Below are 21,729 nucleotides of genomic sequence, written 5' to 3' on the forward strand. Positions count from 1 at the left end.
GACAGATTTGTTTCAGATATTTTTCTCTGCTCTTGTCTAAGCTAGTTACTTCCAGTATAGAAACAAGAAACTAACAGTAATGAGTCTTTGCTTACTTTGCTATAAAGTAAATTCAAAATATGGAGATTTTGAGGAGTCTTCCTGAAGTTTCACTGTAAGTAGCTGTTATATCTATTCACAATTACTTATCACTCCAATTAAGAACGGAAACATTTTTACATATTGTACTCCATTACTTAATACACTGCATGATATTTAAGATGCTTGAATGTAAGCTTTTATTTGAAATTCTTTAGAAGTATGGTGTTGATTTCCTTAACTTCAGAAATCTGTAGTGCATAACAGCAGGAATATCCAAGGGCAACAATCACATCCATAGTTAAGCTGCTGATGTATGTGATTTTTGGTGAGTCAATTTTAAATGAAAGTATACTTGAAGAGTTTAATTTTACTGCCAATATAAACAGTAGCACATTTATCTTCCTGATGGCATTTCAGTTATGTTAGTTCTGAATTAATAAATTTTCCCACATAATATGTAGTGCAGTTTCATTTATCAAATTCAAAATCATAAATAATCAGGAAGTACCTTTTATCAGTGAAGATTTAAAAACACACTTTATCCTTCACTCCTTGTCTAAGAAAAAAAAAAATCTGTACTGCAGTACAGTTTATTTGATTGGTTTTGGTTTTGTTGCTGAAAGAGAATGCAGGACTCTTTGTTCATGTGATCTGTACCCATGATTTTAATGTGCAAGTAGAAGATGTAAAGAAAAGAGAAAAAAAGAAAAAGTGCTTAAAAGATGAAAATGTTTTACTTGTGAAGACAAAGAAAAAAAAAAGAGACTGAGAAAAAGGCATACAAAACATCTATGTTTACACAGTTTGTTGTTGAAGAAATTTCTGTTGGAGAAGGCTGCAAAAAGAGGTGTCCTTCAAGTGCCTCAAATTTTTATTTCCTTTCAGTTAAACATCACATGGATAAAACAATTATATGAGAAAATTTTTAGAATTATAATGGGAGGGAATATATAAAGGTGTGAGAGGAAAAAGAGTTACAGGAATGTATGACTCTCAGTGGTACTTGTTAGGCCACATCTACCATACTGCCCATTTATGGTTAAAAAAGATTGAGAAATTGAAAATGCACCAAGATTAAGCATCGGAGAGCTTCACAGATGAAGAATGATTGAATGAACTGGGTTTGTTCAACCTAGAGATAGAATACTCAAGGCAGAATCTAATCACAGTCCTCTGGTACCTAAACACAGTTATGGAAAAGATGACACAGAAACAGAAGAGGTAGCGAGCACAAGTTTCATTAGGGGAAATTCCCTTAAGAACACAGGAACAGGTTGCTGATAGAAGTGGTAGAATCTCCCTCACTGTATCTAGTTTAGATTTGCTTTGAGAAAACCATGGATTACCTAATCTAACTCTCTGCTTAGAATAGGAGATCAGATGATCTCCAGAGGTCCTTTCCAACCTAGACTTCTCTCACTCTTACTGTCAAAAGGAAAGAATAACTGAGAGGGGGTTTACAGAGGTTTACTTAGGTCAGATTTCATTCAGTATTGTCATTAACTCCTTAGATGGCAGAATAGAGTATACTTATTAAATCTCCATTTAACACAGAGCTGGGAGGGACTGTGAATATATTAACAAACACAATTTGAATTGAAAATGAGAAACTGAAAAAATGACATTGAAGTAGGATACAATCCAATACAGACAAATATAGGATAAAAGACAAAAGCAGGTATAGTCAATTAACAAATACAGTATAAGTAGCAAATCATTAGAAATAAACACTTTAGAGGTTACAGTGACATGGAAATGTAACCCAAGTAAAAATATCCTACTGTTATGAAAAGACAAGTGAAAGTGGATGATACACTTTCATCCACTTTTCAGTGATAGGTAGAGAAATGTGTGAAAATCTGAAAAATTCCTCCTGTCAACTGAGTGCTGGGAAAGCCCATTCTAAAACAGAGTCAATTCTTAGAAACTTTATTTTAAGGAAGACATGGACCAGTTGGGAAAATGATGAAAAAGGTTAGAAGTCTATAAATGTAACCAACAATAAAGGACTGACTGAACTACTGTTGGTAAGTTTAAAGATGAGAAAGTATTCTTGAAGTACACAATAAGCCATGGAAAAGAAGAATTAATTAACCTGCTCTCTATGGAGAAAAGCCTATTGAACAAAAGTTGTTTAAGCACAGCACAAGGGTTCACATTTGAATTAGTAATAAATCTTCTACTTGAAAGGCTAATAAAGGACTGGAGTGCGTAAGTAGGATCTAAAAGCACTTCTCCTGGAAATAAAAAACATTAGACAAATATCTTCTGGGAATACATATAGTTGTCATATGAAAATAGATGCTATTAATAATAAGACAACTTCCAGAGCTACTTATCTATGATGCGTATCTGCATATATGGGTGTGCATATACATTTATACACAGACATTCTTACTCAGCACCACATTTAAGAGGTCCAGCTACATTACTGCATTTCAGGCAGAACTGAGACAAAGGTGGATTTTTCAAAAATGTACTAAATGTAAGTGAAAGTATTTTAGAAATTATAATGAGAAATTAGAATAGTTCAGTTGGAGGGCATTGTCCAAATGCCTCTTGAACACTCACAGGTGTGGGGCATCAACCACCTCTCTAGGAAGCTTGTTCCAGAGTTCGATCATTCCCACCGTCAACAAAATTTTCCTAATATCTAGTCTGAATCTCCACTGGCAAAGCTTTGTGCCATTCCTGTGCATACTATCAGTGGTTACCAGGGAGAAGAGATCAGCACCTCCCTCTCCATTTACCCTCCTCAGGAGGCTGTAGAGAACAATAAGGCTACCATTTAGCTTCCATTTCTCCAAACTAGTCAAAATAAGTGCTCTCAGTCTTTACTCTGAGGAGATGCCTTCCAGCCCTTTTACCAGCTTTGTTGCCCTCCTCTGGATGTGTTCAAGTATCTTAACATCCTTTTTATATTGTGGAGCCCAGAACTGCACACAGTATTCGTGGTGAGACCACACCAATGCTAAATACTGCCAGAGAATCATTCTCTAGATTGCTGGCTATTCTGTTAAATGCAATCTACAATTCAGTTTGTCCTCTTGGCTGCAGGGCGCACTGCTGACTCCTGTTGAGCCTGCTGTCGACCAGCACACTCAGATCCCTTTCTTCTGAGCTGCTCACTAGCTCTCTATCCGTACTTGTGTCTGGCATTACTCCTTCACAGGTGCAGCACCTAGCATTTACCTTTGTTGAATGTCATGACACTGATTTCCCAGTGCTTCAATATATCTAGATCCCTCTGCAAGACCTCTCATCTCTCCAGGGAGCCAACAACACCTCCCAGTTTAGCTTGCTGAGGTTGCATTCCACTCCTGCATCCAGATCATTGATTAAAATATTGAACAGAACTAGCCACAGAATTGAGCCCTTGGGATCACCACTAGTGACTCTCCAACAGCCAAATGTAGTCCCATTCACTGAAACCCACCAAGCTCCACCGTTGACCCAGTCAGTGTTGCATATACCTGTTCTTCATTAACCACCTCATCACCGAGGTGATCAGCTCCAGGGCAGATGCATTCTGCAGCACAGTGAAGGATCATGGCAGGTGGGGAGGGGGAGGGGGGTTGGTGTCTTGCGCAGAGAAAACTGGAGGGAGCCGCCAGGAGCCAGCACTCCTTCTGAGAGTGGCCGGTGTAGTGGGTTTACGCGCCACACAGCAGCCGGGAGAGTCAAGGGAGTGAGAGACCAGCCTTGCACATGTCAAGGTCAGTGTAGAGGGAGGGGGAGAGGTGCTCCAGGCGCCGGAGCAGAAGTCCCCTGCGGCCTGTGGTGAGGACCATGGTGAAGCAGGATGTCCCCCTGCAGCCCATGGAGTACCACGGTGGAGCAGGGTTCCACGCTGCAGCCCGTGGAGGAGACCACGGTGGAGCAGGTGGCCCTGCACCGACGGAGGCTGCCGCCTGTGGAAGACCCCTGCCGGAGCAGATTCCGGGCCGGACCTGTAGCCCGTGGAGAGGAGCCCACGCAGGAGCAGGTGACCCGGCAGGAGCTGCTGCCCGTAGGGGAGCCAGGTTGGAGCAGTTTTCTCCTGAGGGATGGACCCCGTGGTACGGACCCATATCTGGAGCAGTTCTGAAAGAGCTGCTGCCTGTGGGAAGCCCACGCCGGATCAGTTCATCAAGGACTGCATCCCGTGGGTGGGACCCCACAGCACAGGGGACGAGAGTGACCGAGAAGGAGCGGCAGAGAAGAAGTGCTGTAGACTGACCATAACCCCCATTCCCCCGTTCCCCTGCGCCGCTCGGGGGGAGGAGGTGGAAGAGGGTGGATGGGGGGAAGGTGCTTTTGGTTTTTTTTTCCTTTGTTTTCTCACTTCTCTCGCTTGTTAGTTGTAGGCAATAAATCTTACTATCTCCTTATGCCGAGTCTGTTTTGCCTGTTACAATAATTACTGCGTGATTTTCTCGTCCTTATCTCAATCCTTGAGCCCTTTTCACATATTTTCTCCCCATTCCTCTTTGAGGAGGGGGAGTGAGAGAGCGGCTGTGGTGGAGCTCGGCTGCCCACTCGAGCGGAACCACGACAGCCGGAGAGGCTAGGACACAGTGGAGAGTGGCTGTGCCCCACACACATACCAAGGCAGCCCTCAGGGAGCACCAGGAGCATGGTGATCCCATCGGCACGACAGCAGCAGTTCATCAAGGGAGGGTGCTGAAGCTTGGCCAGCTCAACCAGGGAGCAATGGTATCTGCCCAGCATAGGGTTATAGCCTTTCAGAGCTCAGCACCCACTGCAACTTCTGAGACAGAGCTCCAGGGAGAATGTGCTGCTACCCAAGTGCCAGGCTATACAGTGTGCCCTACTCTTACGCCAGCACAGGTTGGCAATAGTGAGCACACCTGCAGGAAGTGTGCCTAGGGGGAGGCACTCCTCTGCTCACTGACACAACTCTGGGAGGAGGTGAGTAGGTTGGAGAGTACCAGGGACTTGGAGATGGAGACATACTGGAATTGTTCCCTACCTTCCCTGAGGGAAGCCCAACAGGCAGAAAGGACACACAGTATGGACGATTTCCTGTCCTCTCTCCACCTGGATGCACTCAGTGACCTGACGGATAGGAGGCAATGGTGCTCCTGCTGCGCAGTACAGCAGAAGCATTTCCTCAGTGACTACCTGACCTTTCCAGGTGTTCTTGAGCAATAAGTATGAGGCTCTGCAAGTGGAACCAAACAAAATTAAGGAATACAGTTCATCTGGCTTAGAGGTGTCACCAAGGTCAAGTCAGCCTATGCCCTGCATCAAAACAGCTGCCACCAAGGAAAAAAAATAAAATAGATGGGTAGTTGTCATAGGAGACTCCTTTCTGAAGGGAACAGAAGGCCCACTTCATGGGGAAGTTTGCTGCCTCCCTGGGAACTGTGTTAGAGATGTGAAGAAAAAGCTTCTTTCCCTTGTACAACCCTCAGATTATTACCCATTAGTAATTTTTCAAGTAGGCAGAAGTGAAGTTTCAATCAGAAATCCAAGGGCAATCAAGAGAGACTTCAGCGTGTTGGGACAACAGGTTAAAGGATCAGAGAAACAAGCAGTGCTATCCTTTATCCATTCAGTTTCAGGGAATGATGAGAGGAGAAACAGGAAGAGTCAGAAGATCAATACCTGGATCCAAGCCTGGCATCACCTTTTCTACCCTTTCATCCTTTGTCTACCATACCCAGGGTCTTATACCTATTCTGTAGTGGAAGCTGAGTGAGCAAATGGGTGCTCCTCTTACAGCTTTATTGGAGCTTCCACTCCATGGTGCCCTTCACCATGGATGCCACAGGAACAGAAGTAGAGTGCAGGGCATTCTGTCAGGTGGTCGCTGTGTCTGCATCTACTAGCTGCCATGGACCTGACAGCAGTGTTTAATACATTGCTCTGTGTTGAGGATGCTGCCAGGGCTGCAGCCCAAACCTTCTAGGGAGCAGAGAAGGTGAGCAGAGCTGGCAGCAACCTGTGTCTGTAGCCCTGGTTGCTGGTGCTCCCTAGGAGTGGGTTTTATGAGGCTTCACATGGTTTGAACTGTCCACACTCAGCCAGCATTGCCCAACCCAGCCCTCTTGCCTGACTGGTCACCTGCCGGCTGACTACTCACCTGACAGCTGATGCTTCCCCACACACAGCTCACACAGTACGCACGGCCTGAGGGTGTCAGGGACCAGAATCCCCCTGACAAGGCTTGTGGCCTCACAAGCCTTGCACTCATCTCAGTACCTGGCAACTACTGATGCCACTGTCACTGCTGCCCTTGATAGTGTATTTATAAGGTAAGGTTACATAGGTTACATTTATAAGGCAAGGTTATTTGTTACATACATTCTGATCATATATCCATATTAATCAAAGTGAGATTTACAGCATGCTTTAGTCTATCAAATGAAAGGTACTACCTAATGAGTTCACAAGTTCTTTTTTGTTACAAAAATATCTTTAGTCAGTGAAATGAAATGACCAAAATGGTACTTGAAGAAAAAAAGTGTTCTAAAATTTCCAGAGCCCAACTGCAATACATAATACTGTTTGTTTCTTGTTCAACTATTAATCCAAAGTATTCCGTAGCCTGCTTATTAATTGGGTGATCACAATGTGAATGATAAATGGAATGATAAATAATCCTTTAGTTTTCTCCAATACAAAGAATTATTTCATAAACACTTTTTCATTCTACAGATTAGATGAGCTTTCTTAAAATACTGTACTTGTTGCAGAACTTGTTGCTGACTTGCCAGCAGGCTTATGAAAGGCGGCATTCATAAATGCTTCACAGAGGCTGAGAAACAAGCAAGCAGAAAACAGGAGCGGCAGGCATGAAAATAAAAAGGCTAATCGACCAACTGTGAATAGATCTATCTGTTTCATTTCCTGAAACGTAAATGAGAGGAAGAGATTTATCAACTAGCAAATAGTTTCATAAAGTAGATAATTGTCTCTGCTTAAGCAAGTTGGCTTTGTAATCCTCTTAGCTGCAAATTAGCTCCAAAGTATTACCCTACAGGGGAATATTGAATCCCATGGCATAAATGAGTAGGGTGTCAATCCTGAAGTGTTTAAACTTTCTCTCTTGAAGGAAGCTACAGACAAATCAATGTAAGCAGTCAAGTTATAACAACTACATATATTTAGAATTTCTTGGGACAGGAAATTCAACTGCAGAAAATAACAACTGCAGAAATTTTCTTCTTTCAAATAACACACTTCAGCTGTAATTATGTGTGAAGTAAATACTTGTTCAAAGACTCTCATGTCATCTTTTAAACATTTTTCATCATTCTGTCATTCTCAGGAAGGGTGGAAGGGTACTGTTTTGTTGGGTTTGTTTGTTTTGTTGTTGTTGTTGTTTTCTCTTGCCCTTTGACATCACTATGCTACGAAATTTATTTGCACCTCATATGTATAATATTTTCACTCACTAGAAATCCCAGGGAGATGGTGGAGTCACTGTCCCTGGGGTTGTCTAAGGAAAGACTGGATGTGATGCCTGTGGGTGTTGGTGGGTGTTGGTGGTGGTGGGGGGTATGGTTGGACCAGATGATCTTGAAGGTCTTTTCCAACCTTAATGATTCTATGATTCCGTGGTTCTATGAATTATTTTATTTGCTGAAGGTATGAGTGACAGCAAACCATAAAGTAAAAAAAAAATGTTTTCATTCCTGAGGTTTAAAATATTTATACATTTTTCTGCACAATACTGATATATCACATTTCCTAATCATTGCTAGGAATCACTAGCTAACAACGAGACATGACCTTATATCTTACAGAAACACATTAAATAGAAATAAAAAGGTATATATATATATATACATATTATTATTATTATTATTTTATTGGAGACTGAATGTTTAAAGTGTTCCTGCACCCTAGAGAAATTAAGTACCTATCATATGAAGTACATTATGCAAGAGAAAATTGTAGTTCTACTTGAATTCTTTCCTAACTCAAATGAAAAATAATGTTTTCTTCATCAGTAAATAACACTTCACATACATTAACAGTATAAAACTGCAAGTTATTCTAGACTGGCATTCTTGGGAAAAATATTGGATCAAAAACATTGTCAAGGAAGTATACATTACAGTTTGTCTTTTTGTAAAAGTATGGTACAAGAGGATAAAATTCTGATGTGAGATGATAACCTAGTTGGAAAAAGGAATTCTATATGTGGTAGAAGTGACCTGAACAGGTAGAGTAAGAAAGGCCTTTCATCATATGTTATTCTGTCTTTTGTTTCTGTGGCTGCTTGCTTATTCTCATCCAATATGTCATATTCTATTTTAAGAAATGTAGATAAACTATAAAGGCAATTAATCCAAGAAAAAGAATTCATGAATTATTAGTTGACATCTTGGTGGGTTAATGATTTGGAACACAAGGTGAATTATTTTGCAACAAATTAAAAACACCCCAGCAGAACTTTAGGTTTCTATGATCTTCAAAAATTCCAGCTAAAAAACAAGTGTCAGAGGACTGTGTCTTACAGGTTTCTCATAGTCACTTTGAGAAATCAAAATGTTCAGAAATCAGCCAGAACTCAAGAGTAGCATTGTCCTGGAAACTAGTCTTAAGGTCTAAAAGATGTTGATAAATTGCTTATATTTTAGAAGGGATGCATCTGTTTTCCTCCTCAAAGTCTTGTTATATTTCTTTTGCAGAAATACTGCAGGATCATTCCAGCTTTCACTTTCATTAACATGATACTGTGCCAGTTCCAGCTGGTATTATATGATAACTCCTAAAGAGAGCTAATCTTTCATTTTTGGCAGGCAGTTACACTCCGTCACTCATATGCCCTGTGAGAACAAATTATGAGGATTTATGCTGTCAAATCAAATGCATCTCATAGAACTGGAAACTTCCTGTTTAGAACAGCATATTAATACACTGAATAATTGATATTCATGTGCCATTTTTGAAAAATATATCATTACTGTGGGTTTTTTGGTGTGTGCACATTTATATAGGCGAATGAAAACAAGTGCTAGCTGTACTGTTCAAATAGGAAACAAAACATTATAAAGAGTAGCACTTTAAGAGACATTTTAAAGAATAACAGATAGAGTTTTAATACCACCTGTGCCCTCATTATCTGCAAAGCTGCATCAGTTCTCAAGACAATATTAATTTCTTGCACAACATAACATTTATGCACGATTGATTAGTTCGCCTACATGGTTTGTGCACAGACATGCAAGTTCAACAAGCACACGTAGTTTTGCAGGTACTTTTTTCATGTTACTACTTAATATTAATTCTACTTAAGCAAAACAAAACAAAACAAACAAACAAAAAAACACTTCAAAATGTTTACTGTATGCTCTGTGCATAGGACTTAAAGAACACAATTATTAGTCTAGAAAAAAAGTTTATACTTTAGTATATCTAAGAATCTAATTAAAACCTGTTGTTAATCAAAAGAACAAAATTACAGCAAACTAAGGGTAGTTAAATCAGCAATTAATGACACATTAAAGAACTTTATGTTTGACATACTATAAGCATCTGTCTGCTTTTTCACCATATGGCATTATATCAATTCCTAATAACTTTGTTAGCATTGGTTCTTTGCTTTTTAAGGTGGAATCAGCTAGCTTTGAAGTCTGAAGAATGTGAATCACTGTCCTTCTTGTTATGAATTATGTGCTCTACCTATGAATAATAGTCTTACATATTTGGTTGATAGGTGCTCTTTAGTTTCACATATAGGTACAAGTGTTTAAGAAACTTAGTTTCCAACAAAAATATTACTTTTTTTTTTCTTCTTTCTTTCTTTCTATTTTGGTATTAAAGCTTGCTTTAGCATTAATTACATGTTTACAAATCTAATTTGTAAATCATTGTACAGTGTAGTTCTTAATATAGTTACAGAAGGTAAAGAAGTAAAAAAATGGACTGAAGACCCTTTATATGGAAGTACTTCAATACCTGCTGTTATAGAGAATTAAGAACTTATAAAAAAATTAAAAGTAATATATTTAACAATGATTTATGCTTGAAGGTCATAGTCTCCAAAAGCTATTTTCTATTTTTCTCTTAGAACTATCTTTCTAAACTTTCAAGTAGCTATGTATACATCTCAGTCTTACCAAATTGCTGCTGATCACACTTTATTGTATGTTATAAGAGATTTATTTTTGAAATAAGTGACAGTATCCAACTGTATTTTGGTATTGTTAAATGAAATGCTATTCACAATATGCTTTCTTTTTTAAGTATCTTTTCAATGACATTACTAGATTGTATTATAAAACACATAACACACAGAGGACAGTAAATTTTAGGGTATAATTACAATTTATGTTCCCATTTACCTGGGATGTGAAAGCCTACATTTTTTAGAATGTCATTTTGTTATGAAAAGAAATCCTGTCATGCAGCCTCATTTATATATGAGATTAATGATGATTTTCTTTCCAGGAATTAGTTTTGAATGTGTTCATTCATTTATGAAACACAGAAAATAAGGATTGGAAAACTTTGAAAAGCTACTTAGTCCATTACCCCATCTCTAGATTAGACTAAATGTACTTAAACTCTCCTGGACATATTTATATTTCACATATTCTTGAAAACTCCTACTCAAATTCACTTTCAGGACTTTGCAACAAGTCACAGAATCACAGAATTGTCTAGGTTGGACGAGACCTGAAGATCATCAAGTCCAACCTCTGACCTAACACTAACAAGTCCTCCACTAAACCATATTGCTAAGTTCAACATGTATTTAAACAAGTTCAACAAGTATTTAAAGCCCTGAAATACAGGTGTCCCTTTTGCTTCCCATACCCAAGAATTCTTTGTGAATAAACTGTACTCTTCAATACTAGGTGTTTACACCCATGACTACATGTACATGTATATGTACACACTAGTAGTATCATAATATATGCTAATATATATTTATAAAAATGTATATTAATATTTTTATTCCTTGATTCAGGTATTCATCATACTTCTTGCCGTAGTGTTCAGACATCAATTACATTCAGTAGAATGACTTTGTCTTTTATTCTTTTACATTTTTCATTATTTTTTACACTTTATCCACAGTTAAAGGTTGAAAACAGGTGTAGACTTACTTCTACAGTCCTTATCAATATTAGATTAAAATCTTTCTCATTTGCTTAGTAAATCTGTAATGAAGTAAATCTGCTTTATGAACTACTAATTGTACACTGAATCATTGCAACTTTGAAATCCATCTCTTATTAAACTATAACTAAATGTGGAGTCTTAATACTTACCAGTTCTTTATGAAGTGAACTTCATTATTTAAGTTCCAAAGTAAATTAAAGTGCATGGAAACACAGACAATGTTCATACCAAACTGTATAGGTGGTATTTTTTCTCATTAGTGGGGACACTAAGATTAAAATTTCAGGTGTTTAAAAAATATTAATAGATTTGGCTATCAAGCAGTAGACAGACATGGAATGAACAAATCACTAAAGGATAAGAATTCCTCTTTACCTTTGCACACAGGTCTATGATCACTCCATGCAGCAAAAACTTCAGCTATCCTCTGACATGTGATGCTTTTTGAGCCTTGTAACACATAATCTTCATCACAAGAGAATTGTACTGTTGCTCCCAAGCTGAAATCAAGGAATGGCATAAAAAGAAGATTCATTTTTTAATAGTTATCTCTTTTTGCATCATATAACAAATTTGAAAAACAAGGCATGTAATCCATTAAATACAATTTTTGTTCTCAGTAGCAAAAGCCTTCTCTGGGGTTGCCTTGGCCAGAGATGCTACACCTTGTTTTAATATTTGTCTGGAGGTCAAGTGACTATTCTTCTGACTTCCATATAGTAAAGATCTGACATATTTGAGCACTGTGTAACAAACTGGAGCCAGGAGATGGAATCTCCTGATGGAATCTCTCCAGATCCTCGTGAAGATTGCTTCCAACTTGGGCTATTCTATGATACTATGATTCTATGAAACAGCAATAATTTAGGTCGACTGAATCTAGAAAATCAGGAGAAAGATTGATAAGATAATCAACAAGAAGATGAGCCGCAACTTTAACCACATGACTCAGGACTATATACATTATACTCTTTCTGGTGAAAGCCTCAGGATACAGATGACCTGTTGTAAATGTCTCTCACCCCTCCTTCTTTTTGATGAAGACCAGTGCTTTAGACTTTAGAACCCAGAGGGACATTGGAAGACGTATAACACCAGAGAAAATAATTAGATATTAACAAAGTTTCTTGTATTAAAAAATGGTATACTATTAATAAGACTTCCCTATATTAATTTGAACGAGGAATGCATTACTATAAATAATAAATTACATTTAAACTATTTACTACTACCATAGTAAATAGAATCACAGAATCACAGAATCATCTGTATTTAAACTATTTACTGTTACCATAAATAGTTTAAATGGACTGTAAATAGTCACAGTTTTTATTCTTTGACTAGTAGGTTAAAATTTTAGTTAGGCTAACAATAAAATCTTGGCTCCATGTATGTGGTTTGTTTTCTCTTTCCAGTAACAAGATTCTGAATGCAACAATTACTAGAAAATGGAAGTTACAAGGAAAAAAAAAAGGAAGTTAAAAATGTACAAGAACATGTACATTTGCTCCTTTAACTGGCGTATATTTCTCTACATAACTAATGGTATTCCCTAGTCTATGCACAGCTACTGGGGGACAAGAGGCCGATGAACAGCCTCGCAGAAAGGGATCTGGGAGTTCTAGTCAATAGAAAGTTGAAGTCAACAACGTGCCCGGGCAGCCAAAAGGGCCAACCATATCCTGGGATGCATCAAGCACAGCATTGCTAGCTGGTTGAGGGAAATGATTGTCCTGCTTTGCTCTGCAGTGGTACAGCCTCACATCAAGTACTGTGTGCAGTTTTGGGCACGACAGTACAAAAGGGATGTGAAATTATTGGAGAGTGTCCAGAGATGGGCTACAAAGATGATGAAAGGTCTAGAGGGAAAGACATATGAGGAGAAGCTAAGGTCACTTGTTTTGCCCAGCCTAGAGAGGAGGAGACTGAGGGATGACCTCACTGTAGTCTACAGCTTCCTCACAATGGGGAGGAACAGTTGCCGATCTCTTCTCACTGGTGACCTCAAATTGGACCTGAGGGAATGGCATGAAGCTGCAACAGGGGAGGTCCAGGCTGGATGTTATTAAAAGGTTCTTCACCCAGAGGGTGGTAGGGCACTGGAACAGGTTCTCCAGGGAAGTGGTCACAGAACTGAGCCTTCCAGAGTTCAAGAAGCATTTGGACAATGCTTTCAGACATGTCTGATTTTTGGGTGGTCCTGTGTGGAGCCAGGAGATGGACTCAATGATCCATGTCCCCTTCTAACTCAGAACATTCTATGGTTCTGTGACTCCATGTGTGTAGTAATACAGAACAAACACTTTTAATCTAACTAAACATAGGTGTGTTGATATTCTGTGAAAACTAACAAAATTACAGTCCTTATTAAGCACACAGTAGGGAGAAGTAAACTATTTTTAATGGTATTTTTCACTGCACTTTTTTATCATTTTCCAATGATTTTGTGTGTATATTTATATGTATAGGAAGATTTAAAATTAATTTAGAAATCTGAATACCTAAAAATTACACTTTTTAATTTTCTCTATTAATGCTGCTATAACTGAGCAAAAGAATATAGTTTACTTATATAATAACTTCTGCAGAAAATTAATTATTTTATTATGATACAATACCTTGAAAAATCTTCCCTCCAAATTTGTTCATATGGAAATTATTGTAACACAAACACCAAATACTAGCAGGGCATTTCATTCTAACTCAAACATATCAAAATATCAGATCACAGAATCATTGTTTTCAAAGAGGTTTGCCTAAATTTGCATTTACATTACTTCTAACATGAAGTAACATGTTTTCTGAGATAATGCTCACAGTATGTGCTTTCCAATTCTGGTTTATTCTACTTGAATTACAGGATGACTCTTGCTTCAAAATACATTATTTTAGAGAATGTTAGCTAAAAGATCTGAGAATCAGGTCTTTCTTTAAACTTTCCTAATGCATACCCCATCCAAGGATCTTAGAATCCTAACTGCATTTGGCTAGATAAACGATTTCCCATCTAAACATGGCCGTACACACTTTCTAGATACTTTAAGCTTCAAGATGAAGTAGTTTCCCAAAGACATGTTCTAGTCTATGTTATACCAGCTTTCCTCTCATAAATTATGGAATCATTTCACCCTCCTCTGATGGATAATATCCTATTTTCCAGTCTTTGACATGCTATCTGCTTTGAAAATTCTTGTTTTGTAAAACTTTTACTTCTGTGGTGGCATAGTTCTTCATTTACCTAAATAAATGGTTTGAAGTTGTTTTATAACTCTGAAACTGGCACCTTTGCAAAGGTGCCTTTGAGGTTAGAAGAGGTCTGAAGATATCACTCAAATCTAGCTTGATACCACAAGGTACAGAGTTCATTTTTGCTGAAACACATACTAAAACTTATTAGTCTATGCAGGGTCTGGCTTGTAAAGGAAAAACCCTGTTGTTGCTGTTTGTTTTTTCTTTTCTTGTACATGAGGATTTTAGTGCTGCAATAGTAATTTCAGTTTCAGTTCAGTGGACAAAGTTAGACAAAAACTGCAAAAGACTGAGCTTTAGAGATTAGCTTGTCTTAGACAACCAACACAAATACATCTTTGATTAAAATAGTTAAAGAAGATTGATACTAAAATGAATAAAAATTAAATTTAAGGGAATTAGAATAGTTTTCTTACTTTGTTTGAAAAGGAATGGTGACTAGCACAATCTCTTGTGCTGATGAAGTTTGGGGAGCACTTGCGATTTGTAGAGACATAGATGGGTAAATGGAAGTTTTGATAGCAGATAATAGTTCTATAAATTAAAAAACAAACAAAAAAAACCTTCTCTGTATAAGAATCAGGATGAAGCTGTTTGTGAAAGAACAGGTTAAAGAAGAGCTGAAGTAAAAACTGGAGAAAGATGTAAAAGTGCAAAAACAAGAAGGATAAGGATATAAGTCAATATAATGTAAAGTCCCTTGCAAGCTAAGGCTGACAAAATACGTGGTACTAATGAGTAAAAAGAGCCACAAATCAAATTAAGAGCTGGAGGAAATTTCAAAATTATGATATAGAAAATGATCTTATTACTAATGTTAAGAATTGTACTCAGCTACGCCAGGTTCTATATAGTTTAGGTGGGTTAAAAACTGGCTGACTGGCCGATCTCAGAGGGTGGTGATTGGCGGCGCAGAGTCCGGCTGGATACCTGTGACTAGCGGTGTTCCCCAGGGGTTGGTGCTGGGTCCAGTCTTGTTCAACATCTTCATCGACGACCTTGATGAGGGAATAGTGTCTGCCCTCAGCAAGTACGCCGATGACACAAAGCAGGGAGGAGTGGCTGACACACCAGAAGGCTGTGCTGCCATTCAGTGAGACCTGGACAGGCTAGAGGGATGGGTAGGAAGAAACCAAACAATAAGAGGTTTAATAAGAGGTCTTGCATCTGGGAAGGAACAACCACATGTATCAGTACAGGCTGGGGTATGACTTGCTGGAGAGGAGTTCTGAGGAGAAGAACCTGGGGGTCCTGGTGGATGACAGGTTGACCATGAGCCAGCAGTGTACCCTTGTGGCCAAGAGGGCCAATGGGATCCTGGTGTGCATTAAATGGAGTGTGGCCAGCAGGTCAAGGGAGGTGAACCTCCCCTTCTACTCTGCCCTGGTCAGGCCTCACCTGGAGTACTGTATCCAATTCTGGGCTCCCCGGTACAAAAAAGACAGGTATCTCCTGGAAAGAGTCCAGTGGAGGGCCACAAAGATGATACGGGGCCTTGAGCATCTTCCTTATGAGGAAAGACTGAGAGACCTGGGTCTTTTCAGCCTGGAGAAAAGAAGACTGAGAGGGGATCTCATCAATGTGTATAAACACTTGAGATGTGGGGGACAGAGGGATTTGGCCAACCTCTTTTCAGTGGTTTGTGGGGACTGGACAAGGAGTAATGGTCACAAGATAGAGCACAGGAAGTTCCGCACCAACATGTGAAAGAACTTCTTCACGGTGAGGATGACAGAACACTGGAACGGGCTGCCCAGGGAAGTTGTGGAGTCTCCTTCTCTGGAGATATTTAAGGCCTGTCTGGACACCTACCTGGGCAGTCTGCTCTAAGGAACCTGCTTTGGCAAGGGGGTTGGACCCGATGATCTTTCGAGGTCCCTTCCAACCCATTCAATTCTGTGATTCTGTGAAAGACTTTTAAAGTAGAAATTGGGAAGACATAGATGAGTTTCTCAAGTTCAGATTTTCACAAGAAGGTATCTGCTATGGAAAATCATGTTGACATAATCTGATCCCCTTTGATAATGCAAAAAGGAGCATCTGGGGAAAAAAAAAATATATATATATATATACATATATATATATATATTGTCTTTAAATAACTGTGGGCTGATTTAAAGAAGAAACACTGAGCAGGATATATTACATTTCCAGAACAAATTGAACTGAAGACACTGAAAATTCCAGCAAGTTGAAATGATTATGAAGATTTTATAAACCTAGCAGGTATTTTTATCACCTCCCCAGATATAAACAATACATTACCTAGGACCCTTAACTTGCCCAAATCAGTTTTGATATTAAACTGATAATTGATAGTATATGACTGTAAGCGTGCTAGACACATAAACCCATTTAAAGCAGAAAATGTACAAACCCAGTAATGTGTGTGTTATGTGAGTGAGAACTAATAATGGCAGAGAGATGGGTAGATGATAAAACACTGATCTAGGAAAGAAAATGGAAGTACCAGAGACCAGTTTCTATAGCAGATCAACTTAAAAAGACAAGAATATTAAAAATCAAATAAACACTTCCTTTCTGAAAAGTCAAAAAAAAAAAAAGACAGGAAAAAAAATCATGCAATAAATTTACGCTCAGTATATAATTCTTCTGGACTTGCAGGAGAATAAAAATGGCATCCGTAAAGGCCAGCACATGGACTATTGTGAGCTTGTTAAGAAAATGCCAAGAAAATGGGTCTCTAGGGAAGCATTAAAAGCCTAGACAAGATTAACATTTATGAATGTTTTTCTGGCATTATTTACCTATACACTCTTTCAAAAATGGAAAATAAAAAACAAACAACAACAACAAATCATTAATCCCTTAAAAGTTGTCTGGTAGAAGAGATCCTTCTTGTTTCTGTAAATTGTATTTTTCTTCAATAGCTTTCATTCCTGGCATGCAAGAATTCAATTTTAAATTCATCTTTCTCTAAAAGAAAAGCTTGATTATTGAGTTTGACAGTACATAAGGATAGTATCATTCCCCAGGCTTCAGTAGATAAACAGTAGTAAATACAATGCAGATTCAAAAAAAGGACATCCAGATTTCCATGAAGAAATTATTAGTTCTAAGGCAAAATTAAGTAGATAGGCTTACATCTACATTCCTTTGAGTTAGCTCTCTCAAGAACAGATGGTCATTGGTTTGATCTGGGGTCTGGTGTGGTGACTTAAAACTTTAAAGACATAGCAGTAATTTCAGGTTTTTTTTTTGTTGTTGTTTGTTTGTTTGTTTGTTTTTGTATACTTGTGGGGGGTTTGGTAGGTTTGTTTGTTTGTTTGTTTCACAGAATCGCAGAGTTGTTTTGTTTTTTGAAGGAATCTGAAATAGTTTGAGGAATTTGTTGTACACGAAGAAGGGATTCCTGGCAGGATGAAAGTGATGTATCTATCTGATGTATCTATTGCATGTCTGGAAGTATTGCATGAAGACATGTGGGAGCCTGCTAGAATGTTAGAGAACTGCAAATTATTGAGAAAGAAAAAAAAAAAACAGATCATGCAAGCTCTTTTTTGGAGACTTGTCCCTTGGCTAGTCTACCCCTAAACTGCATACAGGTATTGTTTTAGAGAAAGCTTTCTTAGTAGTCTAAAACAGAGAGAGAGAACAAATAACCAAAAATAGTGGGCACAATTAAGGGCAGTTTCATGCCCTGGCTTACATTTTATCCAAATTGCTTGCCAGACCAAACCTCTTTAAAGTGTGTGTAAAGCTTATAAATCTGAAGAGAACTGAAGTGTGATAAAGCTATGGAGTTATTCATCATTATATACAATACAGATGTGCACTGCTAAAATAACAAAAAATATCAAAACCAGCAGAAAATCTTCAACAAGTTTCAAAAGTACATTATATCTACCCGACCAAAAAAATAAGATGCAGCCAATGAACTAAGAGGTTTAAATGTAATTATAAATTATATTCAGAAATTATGAACACAAATCAACGATACTGCACCAAACTTTGTTGATCTAGTCTAGTATTGCTGACACTGACAGGGATGATAAGTGAAGTGCATGCTTAGAGAAAAAGACACATATATAGTTCATCTTCTGATCACTACCATATGAGGTTCTGTTGGTATATTAGTCACAAAAGGAAGTTCATGTGCTATATGGATCCTTTAACAAATTGGTGAGGAAACCCTGTGATGTTGGAATATAATGTGGAAATGGCAGAAGTACTCAATGCCTTTTCTGAAGCAATGTCACAATTTGGAAAGAGGAGACACATACAATGATGGGGAATGTCAGGTAAAAGAAGATGGATATATTCAAAAACATAGGACCAGATAGTATTCACCACAGGATGCTTAAAAAGCTGGTTGATGCTATGCAAGGCTGGCATCATCTATGCAAGCTCATGGTGATGAAGACAAATTCTTGTTGGCTGCAGAAAGGCTAACACCACGTGAATTTTTAACAAAGGCAAGGAGAAGCTAGGAACTTCATCTCAATCCCTGGAAAGTGTGTATTTTCTAGGAAAGCAGGCAATAAGGAGCAGTTACACAGAATTACCAAAGGTGAATCATACTTGATCAACTTGATTGTCTTCTATGGCAAAATGACTGGCTACATAGACCAGAGAAAAGTGGTAGATGTAATAGTGCTCAGCCACAGCAAGGCTTTTAACACTAACTTTTACAGCATTATCTTTTGGAAGCTGAGGAAGTCTGCACTGAATAGATTATCTGAAAATTGGCCTAGCAGCTGTGCTCCAACAATAGGAATCAATAGTGTCATATTCGGTTGGCCACCATTACTGGCCACCTACATACTCAAACTACATACTCATCTACATCAGACAAAGTGGGGGCAGCAGATCAAGAGAAATTATTACTTAGCTGGTGAGACAGCCTCTGCAATATTAAGCCCAGTATCTGGTCTTCAATTTCAGACATGTTATTGATAAAAACTCCAAAGGTGTCAGAGGAGTAAACTGTAGGCCTAGAGCACCTACAGTGAAACGTTGAACTTGGCTTAATTAGTCTGAAAAAGACTAAGCTACCTGCTAATAGCAGACCATCGTTACTTCAAGAACATTTACAAAGATGATGAAGCCAAACTTCTTTTAATGTAGCAGTGAATAGTCAGTTTTGGAGATTCAGGTGCTACATTACAGGAAACCAGGAAAGCAGGTCAGAACTGGAACAGTTTACCCAGACTGTTGTGAAATCTCCATTCTTGGGAGTTTATAGGAGTGGTTAAACAAAGCCACAGATGATCTGATTTAGTGTTGGCATTAGTCCTGCTTTAGGCAGGAGGTTGGAGTAGATGCCCTCTCAAGGACAAATACAATCAATATTTCACTCAAGCTGTTCAATTTAGTTTGAACCCTTATAAACCCTTGGCATCTATGAGACACTGTTCCTAGCTTAAAAAATGCATCCTTGTCCCGTGTCTCTCAGCAACTTCATCTGCAAATTTATATTTATAGAAGAACAAAAGAAGATTGACATTAAAAATAATAATAATTTTCATTAGGAAAAAGTATAGAAAAATACTATAGCATACTATAGCAAAATACTATAGCATACTATAAAAGTATAGCAAAATAGTATAGCAAAAAAAGTTTTGCACATAGCAAAAAAAAAATAAAAAAATAGCTATATGAATTTGAAAAAAAACCAAAAACCACACTTCCATTTCATATCTATTTTTTGAAGAATCTTTAGAGAAGGCAAAGTAAATGCAGTAAGGAAAAGCCTAAATTGAAGGTATAGAAGCTGTAAAGGAAGGATGTGAAAAAGAAGCTTTAAAATTTTGAACTTCATATGAAGTTCCCATTGAATGTTATTATTGGCAAAGCTGGCATTTGTGTAGAAAAAAACAACTAATTTTAGATTATTTTTCCATTATTTGATATATTCTTTATTATTGAACAAAAACAATTATGTGAGGATTCAAAAGCTCAAGCTCAGCTGTAGCGAGAAATGATATATATTCTGGGTTTTGAATTTAGATTTTTCATGTAAATTTTGTTTGGTTTTATTAGCTGGGTGATTTATAACAGACATTGTAGAATATGGTGGTGAGCAAGGTTTAATGAAGACCAAATGTCTTTGCAAAGTCAGATCTTATTCAGCAGAAGATGTAGGCTGTATCTTGGCAGAAACCTTACTATCCTGAGTGTGTGGCTGCTTACAAGCCTCTAAGGTGCTCTACCTGGTAAGAGCAGCCTGTTTGTATTAATTTTTTGACTTACAAAATTCACTAAGAAGAAACTAAGTGGACACTGACAAGAACTGTCTTGAATATAAACTTCATATACTTCCTTCTATCAATAGAATCAGTATTTTTAAGACCATACTAGCATCTTAGTGGCTAAGAGCATTCACACTGGGCTGTTGTGATCCACATTTGATTTGAATCTCATCTTTAAATACCTAATTGGACTATACTACAGAGTTAGTATAGGTTCATTGATTCATTTCATGAAGCCAGAACTTTGGGATGTTACAGAGGTACGTTTGCTTCATAATAAAATACCTGCCCAACTACAATTCACTTTGACTATGTGACTTCCACTAGAAACAGAGAGAAAAAACAAAAAAGCATCCCAAATTAAAACAAACAAACCCCCCAAATTAAAAACAAACAAACAAAAATAAGATTAAGTGAAATTTATTACATCTTAATCTATTACATCTTTTTTAGATTTTCCAATAGTGGCATTGATTCTAAAATTTTACCCATGGAAAAAATGTTTATTTTACTGAATGACAGGTATCATAAAACCAGTGACTGGAAATTCTAGCAGAATGAACACTTCTACATTTACATTTCTAAGCAAGTTTTTTTGAAGTTTTCTTTTTGAGGCAAAATATATATTTTTTTTTTCAGTACAGGAAATGCTGGTAGCTATTAGCAAGTCTCATTGTCTTTTCTTTTTTTTTTTTTTTAAATCTTTAAAGTCCTGTAGATGCTCAAAGAGCCATCTAGTATCAGAGACAACGTTTAAAATTTAAAACTTTTAAAGCTTTACTAAAATATAGCCATGGGGATTTTCACGTTCGAAGAAAAAAAAAATAGAAACAGTGAACATGGAATATTAGGTCCCAAAGGACGTCATGAAATGCTGCAGCTTGTCTTAGAGCCTGCGTTTTATATTTTCTAAGTCTGTAAGAACATGTGAATGTGCTGAGAAGGCAAACAGTGTTTTTAATCAGAACAGGCGTGAAATTGCACTAAAATCCTTCCAAATCTATACCTTCACATTTGAAGAAAACTAAAGAGAAGTGAGATTTGTGACATAGGAATATCTCATATGAAATATGAGATATTTCTAACATTAACTAGTCCTGTT

At 37.7% G+C, this 21,729-nt stretch overlaps 1 protein-coding gene across 3 annotated transcripts in view; it reads right to left on the bottom strand.

Annotated features, from left to right (window-relative positions):
- The window catches only part of CSMD3 (CUB and Sushi multiple domains 3), a gene marked incomplete at both ends in the record, with an annotated part of 670,606 nt that overhangs the window by 372,524 nt on the left and 276,353 nt on the right, over positions 1–21,729 (bottom strand). For all 3 annotated transcript variants that reach the window (XM_084281281.1, XM_084281280.1, XM_084281279.1), the window contains one exon: positions 11,542–11,666. In XM_084281281.1, coding sequence (XP_084137407.1) covers positions 11,542–11,666 — 125 coding nt within the window. The remainder of the gene's footprint in view (positions 1–11,541; positions 11,667–21,729) is intronic.

Source organism: Netta rufina (genome assembly GCF_964035555.1).
Source record: "Netta rufina genome assembly, chromosome: 2".
Classification (NCBI taxonomy): domain Eukaryota; kingdom Metazoa; phylum Chordata; class Aves; order Anseriformes; family Anatidae; genus Netta; species Netta rufina.